General features: G+C 32.6%; 1 protein-coding gene across 6 annotated transcripts in view; it reads left to right on the top strand.

Annotated features, from left to right (window-relative positions):
• Positions 1 to 13,412, top strand: part of LOC130678311 (cell adhesion molecule Dscam2) — a 235,765-nt gene that overhangs the window by 189,459 nt on the left and 32,894 nt on the right. For 3 of the 6 annotated variants that reach the window (XM_057485474.1, XM_057485472.1, XM_057485475.1), the window contains exons 6-11: positions 199 to 360; positions 857 to 1,137; positions 9,277 to 9,421; positions 9,810 to 9,961; positions 10,040 to 10,312; positions 11,995 to 12,294. In XM_057485474.1, the coding sequence (XP_057341457.1) occupies positions 199 to 360; positions 857 to 1,137; positions 9,277 to 9,421; positions 9,810 to 9,961; positions 10,040 to 10,312; positions 11,995 to 12,294 (1,313 nt within the window). Of the gene's footprint in view, positions 1 to 198; positions 361 to 856; positions 1,138 to 9,276; positions 9,422 to 9,809; positions 9,962 to 10,039; positions 10,313 to 10,460; positions 10,833 to 11,994; positions 12,295 to 13,412 lie in introns of those variants that run through there. The other 3 variants (XM_057485477.1, XM_057485473.1, XM_057485476.1) reach the window with 3 other exon arrangements.

Below are 13,412 nucleotides of genomic sequence, written 5' to 3'. Positions count from 1 at the left end.
TTAGGCAATAATCGTAGCTCTAAAACAGTTTCTAGAAATTTCAAGCTGTCAAATGCTTTTTTTAAAATCTCGATACGATTATTTTTCACAAAGTTACAGCCTTGCAAAAAACACTAAAAAATTTCTAAGATTATTTTGTTCCTTTAATTTTTAGCATGAGTGTATATGAATACATAATTATATATCATGAATTTTTAGGTGGTACGCCCAAACAGGAGGAGAGCAAATGCCGGTATTGTCCGGTCCGAGGACGAGATTGCTGGGACCCGTATTAGCCATCGAAGCTGTTACTTTATCAGATAGTGGCGTATATCAATGTGTCGCATCTAATCTTGGTGGCGAGACCAGTGTTGAACTCAGGTATAAATAGCACGTAGATAGAATTGAAATTTACAGACTATAATTTTAATACTGAATTTAAACTTTATACATATCCCTGGCGAATCCGACTTACGGTAAATTACGATAATTTACGGCACTCCGAAGATTTATCGTAAATAGGGTATTTTACGTTAAAATACGGTATTTTTCGATTAATTATGGCGTTTTACGGTAAGAGCGGAATTTTTAAAAAAATTTGCAGTATTTCACCGTAATGTGCGGATTTATTCCAAAATTACGGCATTCTAACGAAAATTCCCGTAGTTTGACTGCAAATTACGGTAAACCGCGTCAAATGTACAGTAAAGTACGGTATTTTTCGGTAAAATACGATAATTTACCGTAATTTGGATCTGTTACGGATTCTAATCAAACTTTGTTTCATTGCAAACCGCACGAATCAACAGAACCTACTTAATATTTATCTGATACGTTCAAATCCCTTATCATTGCCTAATTACGTTTATCATTGCAGACTGATGGTAATGGTTCCCTTGAACGTCGAGGTCTCACCATCACTGTTAAGTGTCCACTTAGGTGGCAACGCAGAATTCACTTGCATCGTTAGCACACATTCGCAAGCTGGTCAACACTTTATCACATGGTTTAAAGATGGAAGACAACTCCCGGGTGCTGGTAGACAATCTGAAACATTAACTCTTAATGGAATTAATCGTGAAGACCGTGGCATGTATCAATGTATAGTGAGACGAGGTGATGATACTTCTCAAGCGTCGGCAGAGCTTCAATTAGGAGGTTTGAATTATTCCAAAACTACACTTTGCAACTCAATCGATCTTAAATTCAATTCAGCATAGATTACAATTTTGAAAGCTTACTCTGTTTTTCAAACGCAATATGTATAGTACATAAGTATTAGATAGCCTCGAAATTAATGACTATCTAACATCATATGAATGTTATCATATTTTTTACACATGTGGCATATATGTCAATATAGAAGTATTTATACTCATATGTGTTTACATTAGGGTGATCCAAAAAATAACAAATTTTTTTGTTTCTCGGAAACAGGTTCAAAAGTTTCATTTAGATAAAAAAAGACGCCTGTAAAAATTAGAGCTCTTAATATTAACATTAAGAGGTTCCTCATCGCACTATTCTATTTTCCATAAGAATAACATGGAAAAAAATTTTTTTACATCTTCTGATTTTTATAAGTAGCTAGCGATGCGTCATAGGAATAGTTGGCAGTCATATTTTTGTAGGGAATTGAATGCTCTACAAAAAAAGATTCTCATCACTTTTTTAAGGAATCTATTTGTTCAAAAGTTACTTGAGGTTGAAGTCGAATTCATATTAAATTTTAAGATTTTCTTACTTTTCCGGCGAAACTATCAGACCTATTACAAAATATCATTGGACCTTTTTTGTAGACAATTTTATTCCCTAGAAGTAATTTTTAATAAAGCTTTTTTCAAATACCGCATTGTTTTCTAGTTATTATTATTTTAATGTCATGCTCATAAAAAAAATAGTCTTTTGATTGATTTTAAAAGCTTGACATCCAAATAAAAATAACTAGAAAACAATGCAGAATGCGAAAAAACTTTGCGAGAAATAACTGCTAAGGAATAAAATTGTCTACAAAAAAGGTCCAATGATATTTTGTAATAGGTCTGATAGTTTCGCTGAAAAAGTTAGAAAATCTCAAAATTTAATATGAGTTCGACTTCAACCTCAAATAACTTTTGAATAAATAGATTCCTCAAAAAATGATAAGAATCTTTTTTTGTAGAGCATTCAATTCCCTACAAAAATATGCCTGCCAATTATTCCTATGACGCATCGTTAGCTACTTACAAAAATCAGAAGACGTAAAAAAATTTTTTTACATGTAATTCTTCCACTGTAAAAAATCACCGGGGTAAGTCCAAGCGGTGTAGGTGTTAAAATCAGCGGTGTTAAATTTCAACACCGAAAGTGGTGTAAAAATAACGCCGCCGCCGTCGTAAATATTCTGTACCGGTGTTAAAATAACACCGCTGCCGGTGTAAATATTCTATACCGGTGTTAAAATAACGCCGCCGCAGGTGTAGATATTCTTTACCGGTGTTAATATATTTTACTTTATGAATATTTTTACTTACTCGATCACTATACTTGTTGATAAAGGATATTTTTTATTAATTTTCATAAAGAACTGACATTTTTTGTGTTTTATAATCTTTGAAGTTAATGCTCCAAGCGGACGCAGTTTACTCTGCTTTTACACTAGTTACCCCGCTTTTACACCGATATTACTCCGTTTTTACACCGGTTACCCCGCGTTCACACCGATTTTACTCCGCTTTGACACCGGTTACCCCGATTTAACTCCGGTATTTTCAACACCCGTGAATTACTCCTCCTACACCGGTGTAATTTTATTTCAACACCGGGCAGAGTTAAAATGAGTCCATTTTTAACACCGCTCTTTTTACAGTGTATGGAAAATAGAAAAGTGCGATGAGGAACCTCTTAATGTTAATATTAAGAGCTTTAATTTTCACAGGCGTCTTATTGTATCTAAATAAAACTTTTGAACCTGTTTCCGAGACAAAAAAAAATTTTTTATTTTTTGGATCACCTTAGTTTACATGTGATGATCAAAAAAATTCGTCTTGGGCATGTTACTAGTATACAAGTACACATATGAATTATATATAATTATATACATATTTCGTTTTTCTCGAGTTCTTAAATATGTTTTTTAAAGAACAAATCACTTTAGTTACGATAAAGTACTTTGAGCAAATTAATGATCAATAAAATATTTTAAGTAATTATTTAGATTTCGGGACTAAACTTTACATTTATTATTGTATTCAAATAAATAATTGACATTTGAATGATTAAAAGTTAATTTTATCTACTTTGAATTGTAAGTTTCGTGATATTCGAAAAATTAGTATTTAAATGTTTCGTGCGAAGACAATGAATTCAGAATTACAGACAATTCTATGCCAATTTTTATGAAAGTTTATCCTTGGAAGTTTGTAATTTGATAATTATAGTTTGTCCAAACTTGGCTTATACACGGAAAATAAAAAATAGTAGTGGCAACTCTCTGAGATAGTATACGGAAAATGAAAAAAAGTAGTGGCAACTCTCTGAGATAGTACTGAGTACTTTCTGTAAAAAAAAGAATTTCAGAAAGCACTGTATACTATTTAGACTGTATCCACTACTCTCTGGATAGTACTGAGTACTTTCCCAGACAGAAACCACCAATATCTCATATAGTACACTCTTAGACAGTAGTCAGTGGCATCTGTAAAATAACGAGTACTTTGCCAGAAAGTATAGGCCCGTTCCTAAGATATTACAAGATACTATCTGCAGATAGCACGTGTGTCGATCTGTAGATGGCAGTGGTTACTGCGCAAGATAGGACTGTATACCGTCTGAGATAGTAACCAATACTTTCTCAAATAGTTTTCAGGAATATCCAAGACAATAAAAGTGAATTACGATTTTGAATTTTACTATTTCATTAAATTAAGCTGAATCAAAATCAATTAACTTTAATTCAGGCAATGAAGTAGTAATAGCTAATAATACCAATAAACAATTAAAAACTTATTGTGTCGAACAAGTGTCTTTCACCTTCAATTTTATGAAAAGGTATGAATAATAAATTAACTAAATGAATGCAGTTTTTTTTTGTAACGCAAATTATTTTATATTGTATTAGTTTTCAAAGGTTTATTCTGCTATTTTTTTTTATTTTCTACAGGAGAATTTTATTTTCAAAAAAGAAAAATTTTAAACTTGACAATTTTTCAATCTAAATTACAAAACTTGTAATGAATAAGATGTAATGGGTGTGCTTATTATATTGGTTTAGATGGTGGTCCCAATATAATAAGTGTCCCACACATATGCAAAACTTGTGGCGTTCTGCGAGCCTGTCTGACTGTCTCAGTATCTCCAGGTGAGGGTAAACCCCGACTGGACCACACAGTAAAAAATAAAAGTTTAAGTGAGAGAAAATTTGCTGAAGCTTATACTTGTAAAGGGAAATGTTCAGAAATAATTAATATGTAATTCATAGAAAATACATGAGTCTGGCATTTATTCAAGACAGGTCGTCTTACAAAATTTTATAATGACATGTGAACAATAAATTAGAATGAATGATGAATTTGACTCGACAATTGACTTTGAAAAGATTTTATACTGACTCTACTATTATAAGATTATAAGTGACTCTATTTTAACAATATTTCTCAATGACTCTATTTTAACTATATTTTAATGACTCTACTTTAACAATTTTATAATGACTCTATTAACAATATTATAATGACTCTATTAACAATATTATACTCGAGAAAACTCCACTCACTTCAACACTTTTACTCCAACAACTGTCCCATGACCTCCGCCGATCTCTCCAACAAGACACCAATAGATTCCTCTGGTCCTCTAACCTCCTCGAACCCAATCCTCAGTCACCAGGTCCCAAGTCCACTTCCAAAACCCAATCCTCCAATAGTCCACAGTAATTTTTAATAACCAAAATAAGCTTCCACTCACCAGTGGGCTTATAAGCTCTTGGCAAATGGCGTGTGTATGAATAATTTATAACTAGATGTTGAATGTATAATTTTATAGTATTATATGTATATCAGTGCGCAAAGTGCCTCCGTCTCTGATGAACGCCAAAATCCAAGAGACCGTCTCTCGAGAATTGCTGAGCCTCGTACCCTTCACTCGCAGGTTGGCCAACGTCTACAAAACAAAACTGCTCCAAAACTCGACAGCAGTGACCCCAGCGATGAGTAGATTGTTTGTTTATCGGCCGTTGTTGTAGGAGGAGGTCGCTCTCGTTTTGGGGGGGGGGGTCGAATTTGAATTTAGATTTAAAAGATATAAATTTCACCCCGTTACAAAGGAAAATATAAAAAAGTATACTCTTTTGAAAAGAAAATTCACCTGTAGAAAAAAAAAAAAAAATAGCAGAATAAATCTTTGAAAATTAAAACAATATAAAATAATTTGCGTTACAAAAAAAAACTGCATTCATTTCGTTAATTTTTATTAATACCTTTCCATAAAATTGAAGGTGAAAAAAACTTTGTTCGACGCAATTAGTTTTTAATTGTTTTTTGGTACTATTAGCTATTACGACTTCATTCCCTGAATTAAAGTAAATTGATTTTGATTCGGCTTAATTAAATGAAATAATAAAATTCAAAATCGTAATTCACTTTTACTGTCTTTCCTGATTAAAAACTCCGATTGAATCTGATGGAAAACGTCCTATCAGATTTAATCGGAAATTTCTGATTGACATTCAATCAGTTTCAATCGGATTTATCGGAAGCTTCCGAATGATTCCGATTGAAAGTTAATCAGAAATTTCCGATTTACTTTTAATCAGTTTCAACCGGATTTAATCGGAAACTTCCGAATGATTCTGATTGAAAGTTAATCAGAAATTTCCGATTGACTTTCAATCAGTTATAATCGGATTTAATCGGAAACTTCCGGAAGGTTTCGATTGTAAATTAATCGAAAATTACCTATTCCCGGGAAAAAATTTATTCATATAATATTATATATTATCCTTGATCAAATAAAACAATTCAAATCAATTCGAAAATTTGAACTTGTGATAAGCGAATAAAAATCATTCGAAACGGTTCCAAATTGAAAAATAGAATATTTCAAAATTTCCATTAAATCTATTTTAACAATTAGATTGCATGTCATGAAGTAATATAAGATATACTATATCACCACCAAAAATAGCTTGACACTCTGTCGAAGAACAGAGGAGTGCTCGTGTCATAAATGATTCTAATTTCGGAATATAATAAGTCTGAACTACGTTTCTTACCAGGGACACTAAAAGTGGTAGGCGCTATCTAGTGGCGAGCACCGAACTACTCCCACTGCTATTGCCTAGCATCGGTGAATTTCCTCTCCTTTGTAAATTATCTTTTCTCCGAAGAAATTTTTCTCGTGGTTCAAGCAATTTTTTTTTATTAGTTGGACCATATGGAAATCCTTGCGTTAAACACCCCCAGGAAAAAAATTGATTGAAAAAATATAAGTTAAAATACAAAAAATTTATTTTAGAATTTATAAAAAATCAATCAGAAAACTATTTGTTTAATAGCTTGACATTGAAATGAAAATAACTATAAAAAAATGCGGAATTTCGAAAAATTTTATTCTTAATAATTTTTAAAAAATGAAATTACCTAAACAAAAGTTTCTATGAGATTTTCTGATAAGACTGATAGTTTCACCGGAAAAGTAAAAAGATCTCAAAATTTCCTATAAATTTGACTTTAAGCTCAAATTACTTTTGAACAGTCAGATTTATCAAAAAAAGATTAGACTTTATTATTAGAGCGTTGAAATTCCTACAAAAATATCTGTCGTGCAAAAAAATCCGTTGATTGGCTTGTAAGCTAGAAAATTCTAAAAAATAAGTTTTTTCCCGAGCCAAAAAATTAGGTCTGTCCTAAAATAAATGATAAATTCAAATATTATTTCTTTAATTCAAGTTTATGAATCGTAATTATTTTATATAGGAATTTAATCTGTTTTCGTCCGTACTAGTCATTATCCAGGCCAATATCAGACGTATTTTCGGATGATATTTAATCTGTTTTAAATCGGATGTAGACCAAAAACAGACCTTTTTATTATAATTATAATTATACCAATAATTATTGGTCTGTGTTCAATTAGTTTTAAGGACAAAAACAGACGTTATTTACTATAATTTTTTATCTGTGTTCAATTGTTTTCATGGACAAAACAGGACTTTTTATGAATATAAATAATAATAATAATAATTTATAAATTTATTTTAATTTTTTGGGTATTCAAAACATGCTAATGCGCTTCTGTAATAAGCTGTCACACGGAGAAAAATGTTGGCTCAATACCTATATCAATTTTTACGATGCTGTCGACCAAACTAGCAATAGGAAGTAAAGCAACCAAAAAATTTTTGTGCTCTTATAAAAAATGATTATGCTGTATTACAATACTTATTACGCGAGAGAAACTTATCGATAAGCTTCAATATCAATAACTTTCATACATTCATACATTATAATAATCCAATCAATACAGTTTTCTACAAAAAGCTGTTAAATTGTTTGTCCATATTAACAAAGTCACAAATAAATTGCTAGTATATGACAGTAGAACTAAATTATACGTCTTATTGCTAATTGATCCAGGATCGAAGTGATTGATCGATAATTTTGGGCGTAGGGCTAGCCTCCTGACTCTGTCCCCACTGCACCCTTACGGACATGCGTCGACGTGACAATCAGTCATGTGACCATGTCACTATGACTTGTGTAGTTTCAGATGGCAACGAGACGGGGAAAATTGGGAACCGCAAGGTTGAGGACGAAGATGACAATTCACATTGTCTCAAGGCATAACCGGTAACAGTGCGCACAAAAAAACTCTTTCGTCCCGCTGTGATTTTTCTTCCACCCGCTGTTAGAGATGGCGCGCGATCAATCCCAGCACGTCAGAAATGTTAGACTTTCTGCCGTAAACTCGAGGCCGAAAGTACGTACTTTCGTCCGGGCATGAAGAAAAATAATGTAGATAGTAATTTTTTTAAATATTTTTTATAACTCCTGCGTTTAAAGCTCAATACTCAAGCGTCTTGTGGCGTGAATAAAATAAGCATTTCTCTTGATAATTGACAAAGCTATAGAACGATAATGAAAAATCAGCTGTTTCACTTTTCAGCATGATTTTACTGTGCTGAAATAGTATATTACACACGTAGGGAAGTAAATGTCTCAGATCACGTGTAATTGTTGGCCGAAGAAGTTGGCCGAGACGAAGCCGAGGTCAACAATTACATAAGATCTGAGACATTTCTTACTTTACTGTTCTAGGTGTGTAATATACTATTGCTATAAAAATAATACACAAATCAGGGAGCGACCATGATTCACTCGAGACAAAAAGTGATACACGGAGAAAAATGTCGGCTCGAAACCTACCAATTCTTATTATGTATTTTTATTACGACTAAACTTGAAACAGGAAGTTAAGCATTCAAAAAATTATTATGCTCATAAGAAAAATCATTATGCTGTATTACACTATTTACTACGCCCGAGAAACTTATCAATAAGCTTTAATAACAATCACTTTCATACATTATAATAATTGTGATACGGCATAATAATTTTTTATAAGATCACAATAAATTTTTGGATGCTTCACTTTCTGTTTCAAGTTTGGTCGACAGCATAATAAAAATTGGTAGGTTTCGAGACAACATTTTTTCCGTGTAGAGAGAATAATCATTCTGTAAGCTCGTATCACCCTGTTTTTTATCCGCACACATGTGATTCAAAAATAAACTAAAATATAGTATATTACATACCTAGGCCAGTAAAATAAGAAAATTCTCAGAGCACATGTAAGCACATATTGTTGGCCAAGGCAAAGCCGAGGCTGACAAACATGTGGTCTGAGGCTTTTTTTTTTACTGGCCAAGATGCGTATACTATTTTTCTGCTCGACGAAGCCGGAAAGTTGCAACTTCGTTCAGGGCAGCGGTCCAAAAGTTGCCACTTTCCGGCCGTAGGGCAGAACAAAATATTGCTTTGTATTGATTAAAATCTTGAAAAACTGATGCTACACTAATTATTGATTTAAATGTAATCCATAAATAAATCGATAAAGGTGAAACTGAATTAAAAAACAAAACATATAAATCAAGTTCTACTTGAAATCGACATTCAATTGAAAAATTGATTTTCCAGGTCTATTTTTACCGATTGCCAGTCCATATCAATACACTTAACAATTGGAGCACTCAATTTTCTCTCAACGCAAATACTTAACCATTAAAAAACAATTAAATTTCTTCTATTAAATTTGTTGCAGATGCACCACCAGTTCTTCTGTATTCCTTTATCGAGCAAACACTTCAACCGGGGCCAGCAGTTTCACTAAAATGTTCAGCAGCTGGGAATCCGACGCCCCAAGTGAGTTGGGCATTAGACGGATTCCATTTACCAACAATTACGAGGTAAATGATACCTATTGTATTCCTCTGTTATATGTTGTATAAAGATAGAATATTCCTCTCAAATCAAACTTCCTTAGCAAGTCTTAAAAAAAATACAGCGTACGTCGTATGTGCAATGCGAGGGACATCTGACGAGCGTAGTTGCTGCATTCGCACCTGCTTATGCAGCAACTTGACATATTTAACAAAGGAACATATTTTTTTCATGCTTAATTGTACATAAATGTCTATTATGTCTTGTCCAGTTTTCAAATTGAACAAAATATAGAGTTGATTGACAAATTTGCAAATGTATCTTATATGCAAATAAAAATTGATCTTTGTAACATGTTTAACGATTTATAAAAATTGAAAGTATTGAAACCGAAATTCAATAAATTATTCACAGGTTTGTTATTGGACAATACGTAACCGTCCATGGCGATGTGATTTCACATGTGAATATAAGTCAAGTTATGGTAGAGGACGGTGGAGAATATTCCTGCACAGCTGAAAACCGAGCTGGAAAAGTCACTCATGCAGCACGTCTTAATGTTTATGGTATGTCAATTGAAAAAACAACAATTGAAATTATCTCGTTTAAATAACGTTAAATAAGGTATACTTTATTTACATCAGGTTTGCCTTACATCAGAACTATCCCAAAAGTCACAGCAGTTGCTGGTGAAACGCTACGTTTAAAGTGCCCAGTTGCTGGTTATCCAATTGAAGAAATAAAATGGGAGCGAAGTGGGCGTGAACTGCCTGATAATCTACGACAGAAAGTTTTGCCTGATGGTACTTTAGTCGTATCCAGCGTACAAAAAGAGTCGGATACCGGAACTTATACTTGCTGGGCAAGAAATAAGCAAGGACATAGTGCTAGAAGATCTGGAGATGTCACAGTAATTGGTAAGGCGTCTTTATTATCTAGAAATCCATTAATTGAGATTCTACAGGTCATTAATTTAAATTCATCAATGGACATCACAATCAATACGTAGGGATAGCTTGATAATAATCTTTTTATCTTAATGAACAGAAAATAAATTATTTTTAGGAATCCGAAATCCCAGAGGCTGGTGTACCTGTTGATCAGGTATAATAATGTCGTAACTGCTCACTCGTTAATGTTGTTGCTTTTCAGTTCCCCCAAAAATTAGCCCATTCACGGCGGATCGTGATCTTCATCTTGGAGAACGTACCAGTTTTACTTGTTCAGTTACAAGAGGTGATCAGCCAGTCAGAATCAGCTGGCTAAAAGATGGCCGCTCTTTAGGACCCTCTGAGCGGGTCTCCATCACCAATGTCGATCAGTTTAATAGCATACTGATGATTGAAAGTTTATCTCCAGATCACAATGGGAATTATTCTTGTGTTGCCTCTAATCCGGCTGCCGAGGTATCACACATGCAGCAACTTGTGGTTCATGGTAATCCTCCCTCTAGGCCCCAAAATAAGCCTAAGGGTGCCCTGACCGCCCATTTGTGAGAGTGCAGGCTTGTTGCGTCTCATTTTTTACATTCATTTAATGAAATTTATCTGCGAACACTGACCGAAAATAATTTATTATTTGAAAATATTAGTATAGCAAATTCAGAATTATTATTATAAAGGAAGAAAATAGAGATATTTTTGTATAATTTTGGTCAGTGGTACAGAGCACAGGGTGTAAAATAAAATTTGTAAAAATTGTTAGTCGTCTAAGCTCTGGCATTCATATTTTTCCCATTGCATGAAACCTATCGTGAAAGCTTCCGTAATCCTTTTTAAAAAAATTTTATTATATATGAAATTATTCGATTGGAAACGATGTCTTTATTTTTTACTTTTTTAGGAAAGGATCTAGATTCGCACGCACTAAATCTTTTTCATCATTAATATTTGATCAAATACGTTCATCAAATAAAGACAACAAATTTCAAGTCATTGTCGACAATCGAAAAGTTTAATGAATGCCACGGTAATATGCACGCTGTTGCGTCAAGTGTATGATGTTAAAATTTGAATGAATGTGATGATAAAATAAATAATTTATTGTCTGAACTGAAATGAAGGGCGGCAGGTGCATATCTATGGCGGGGCCAGCCTTTCACGTTATCTCTGTCTCTTCTCTCAATTACTACGTTATTGTCTTTATATTGTATATATATTCATAAATATTGTAATTATAAATATTTTTTTCTATTGTAAGTACATGTACGTACTACTACTATCCCATAATGCATATACCTGAATATAATATTATATATATATATATACATATATATATATATATATATATATATATATATATATATATATGTATGTATATATATATACATCTAATTTGTTTACATGCATAAGTGTAGAGGTATATATATATATATATATATATATATATATATATATATATATATATATATATGTACACACATATATATATATATATATATATGTACACATATATATATATATATATACATTTATATATGTATGTATGTGTATACTTATTTATTTATATTTATATCTATATATTGTTCGTTGCGTTTTTTTTAAATCATCTTTTTCTCACTCTCACGTATGGTTCTTTCTTCTCTCTTGACCTTTTCCAGTACCCCCTATAATTGAGCCATTTAACTTCCAAGAGGGACTCTCGGAGGGGATGCGGACCCGGACGGTGTGCGGGGTCGCGGCAGGTGATCAACCCCTCACTATATCCTGGCTCAAAGATGGTCATAGTCCTTTTCAGTTATCACCAAAAGCTTTGTCCGATACTAGTATCTCCCAGCTAGACTCCTATTCCAGTCTTCTCAGTTTGTCGAACTTGGCAGCTGAGCATTCAGGCGACTATACCTGTGTTGCCGCGAACCCCGCCGCTGAAGTCAGGTACACGGCCAAGCTTCAGGTAAAAGGTAACTAGCTGATCGGCGACCCTAGTCCTAGTAACAAATTTCCAACACTTTACATTATATTTAACTCGAGTAACTTCAATAGTTTCTAGTCAATTTTATCGAATATAAATTAAATCTAATCGAAATAACAATTATATTTGTTACGGAAATCAAATTCATAAAATAAAAAAAAAGTAGAAAATTGAATACATTAAATATGAGAACGAGTCCTCTTCTATACTGATGTAAAAATAATTAATCTTTTAAATCAAATAATAATGAACTCAATCGAATCTTCGATTATACTCCGATTGTAAACAATACACTATCATTTGTAGACACTTACTTACTGAAGTTTTCGCCAGTGCTATAATTTTACAGAATTAAATAAAAATTTGGATCCAAATGTATAGATCAGGAAATCTTGAAGCCTGGCGAGAATTCCTAGTCATCATTAGTTTATAAATAATTCCACAAATCATTTGAAATTGCTAACTATAGTCTTGTATTTTCCTTTGAAATTCCTTGACCTAAGACACAGTGTGTATTACATTTACGTTGCTTTGGCTCTCTGGGAATGCGTCGATATCTCGTCGATCCCTCGAGGTTTGCTTGACTTGACCAAATAATAAAGGTAACAGTTGCACTATCCTTAATTTTTGTGGTATATTCTCTTATTTATGAAAAGAAAAAAGAAGGAAAAAACGAATGAATACTTTTGTCATGTGCATATATTAAATACAAATGAAATATATTTTTTGCATGAATCTATTAATATTAGATATTCCAACTCTTCATCATTTTGTAATACAAACTGCATGACTATTATTAAAAGTGAATGCTCAAAGATATTTATATCTTCAACCCTTGCGATATGGCTATCTCCTGGACACTGGACGATGGAGCTGATATTTATTTATTGCACGAATGCAACCATTTCATAGCTCATGTATACTTCTTAAAACTTTTTTTGTAAAACTTTGTACTCTTTTTTATCTAACTTTTTCATTATTATCAACTGTTTTAACGTTATTTTTCCTTGTTATACTTTTCTGTAAAAAGTGTGGACAAACGTGCGCGTTTAGAAAATTACTTGTTACATTAATTAAGTTTGTAAATACTTGGCAATGTAAATCATT

Source organism: Microplitis mediator, chromosome 1 (assembly GCF_029852145.1).
Source record: "Microplitis mediator isolate UGA2020A chromosome 1, iyMicMedi2.1, whole genome shotgun sequence".
In the NCBI taxonomy this organism is placed as follows: Eukaryota; Metazoa; Arthropoda; class Insecta; order Hymenoptera; family Braconidae; genus Microplitis; species Microplitis mediator.
The sequence above is the reverse complement of the archived record's forward strand: the minus strand, read 5'-3'. Positions and strand labels throughout refer to the sequence as shown.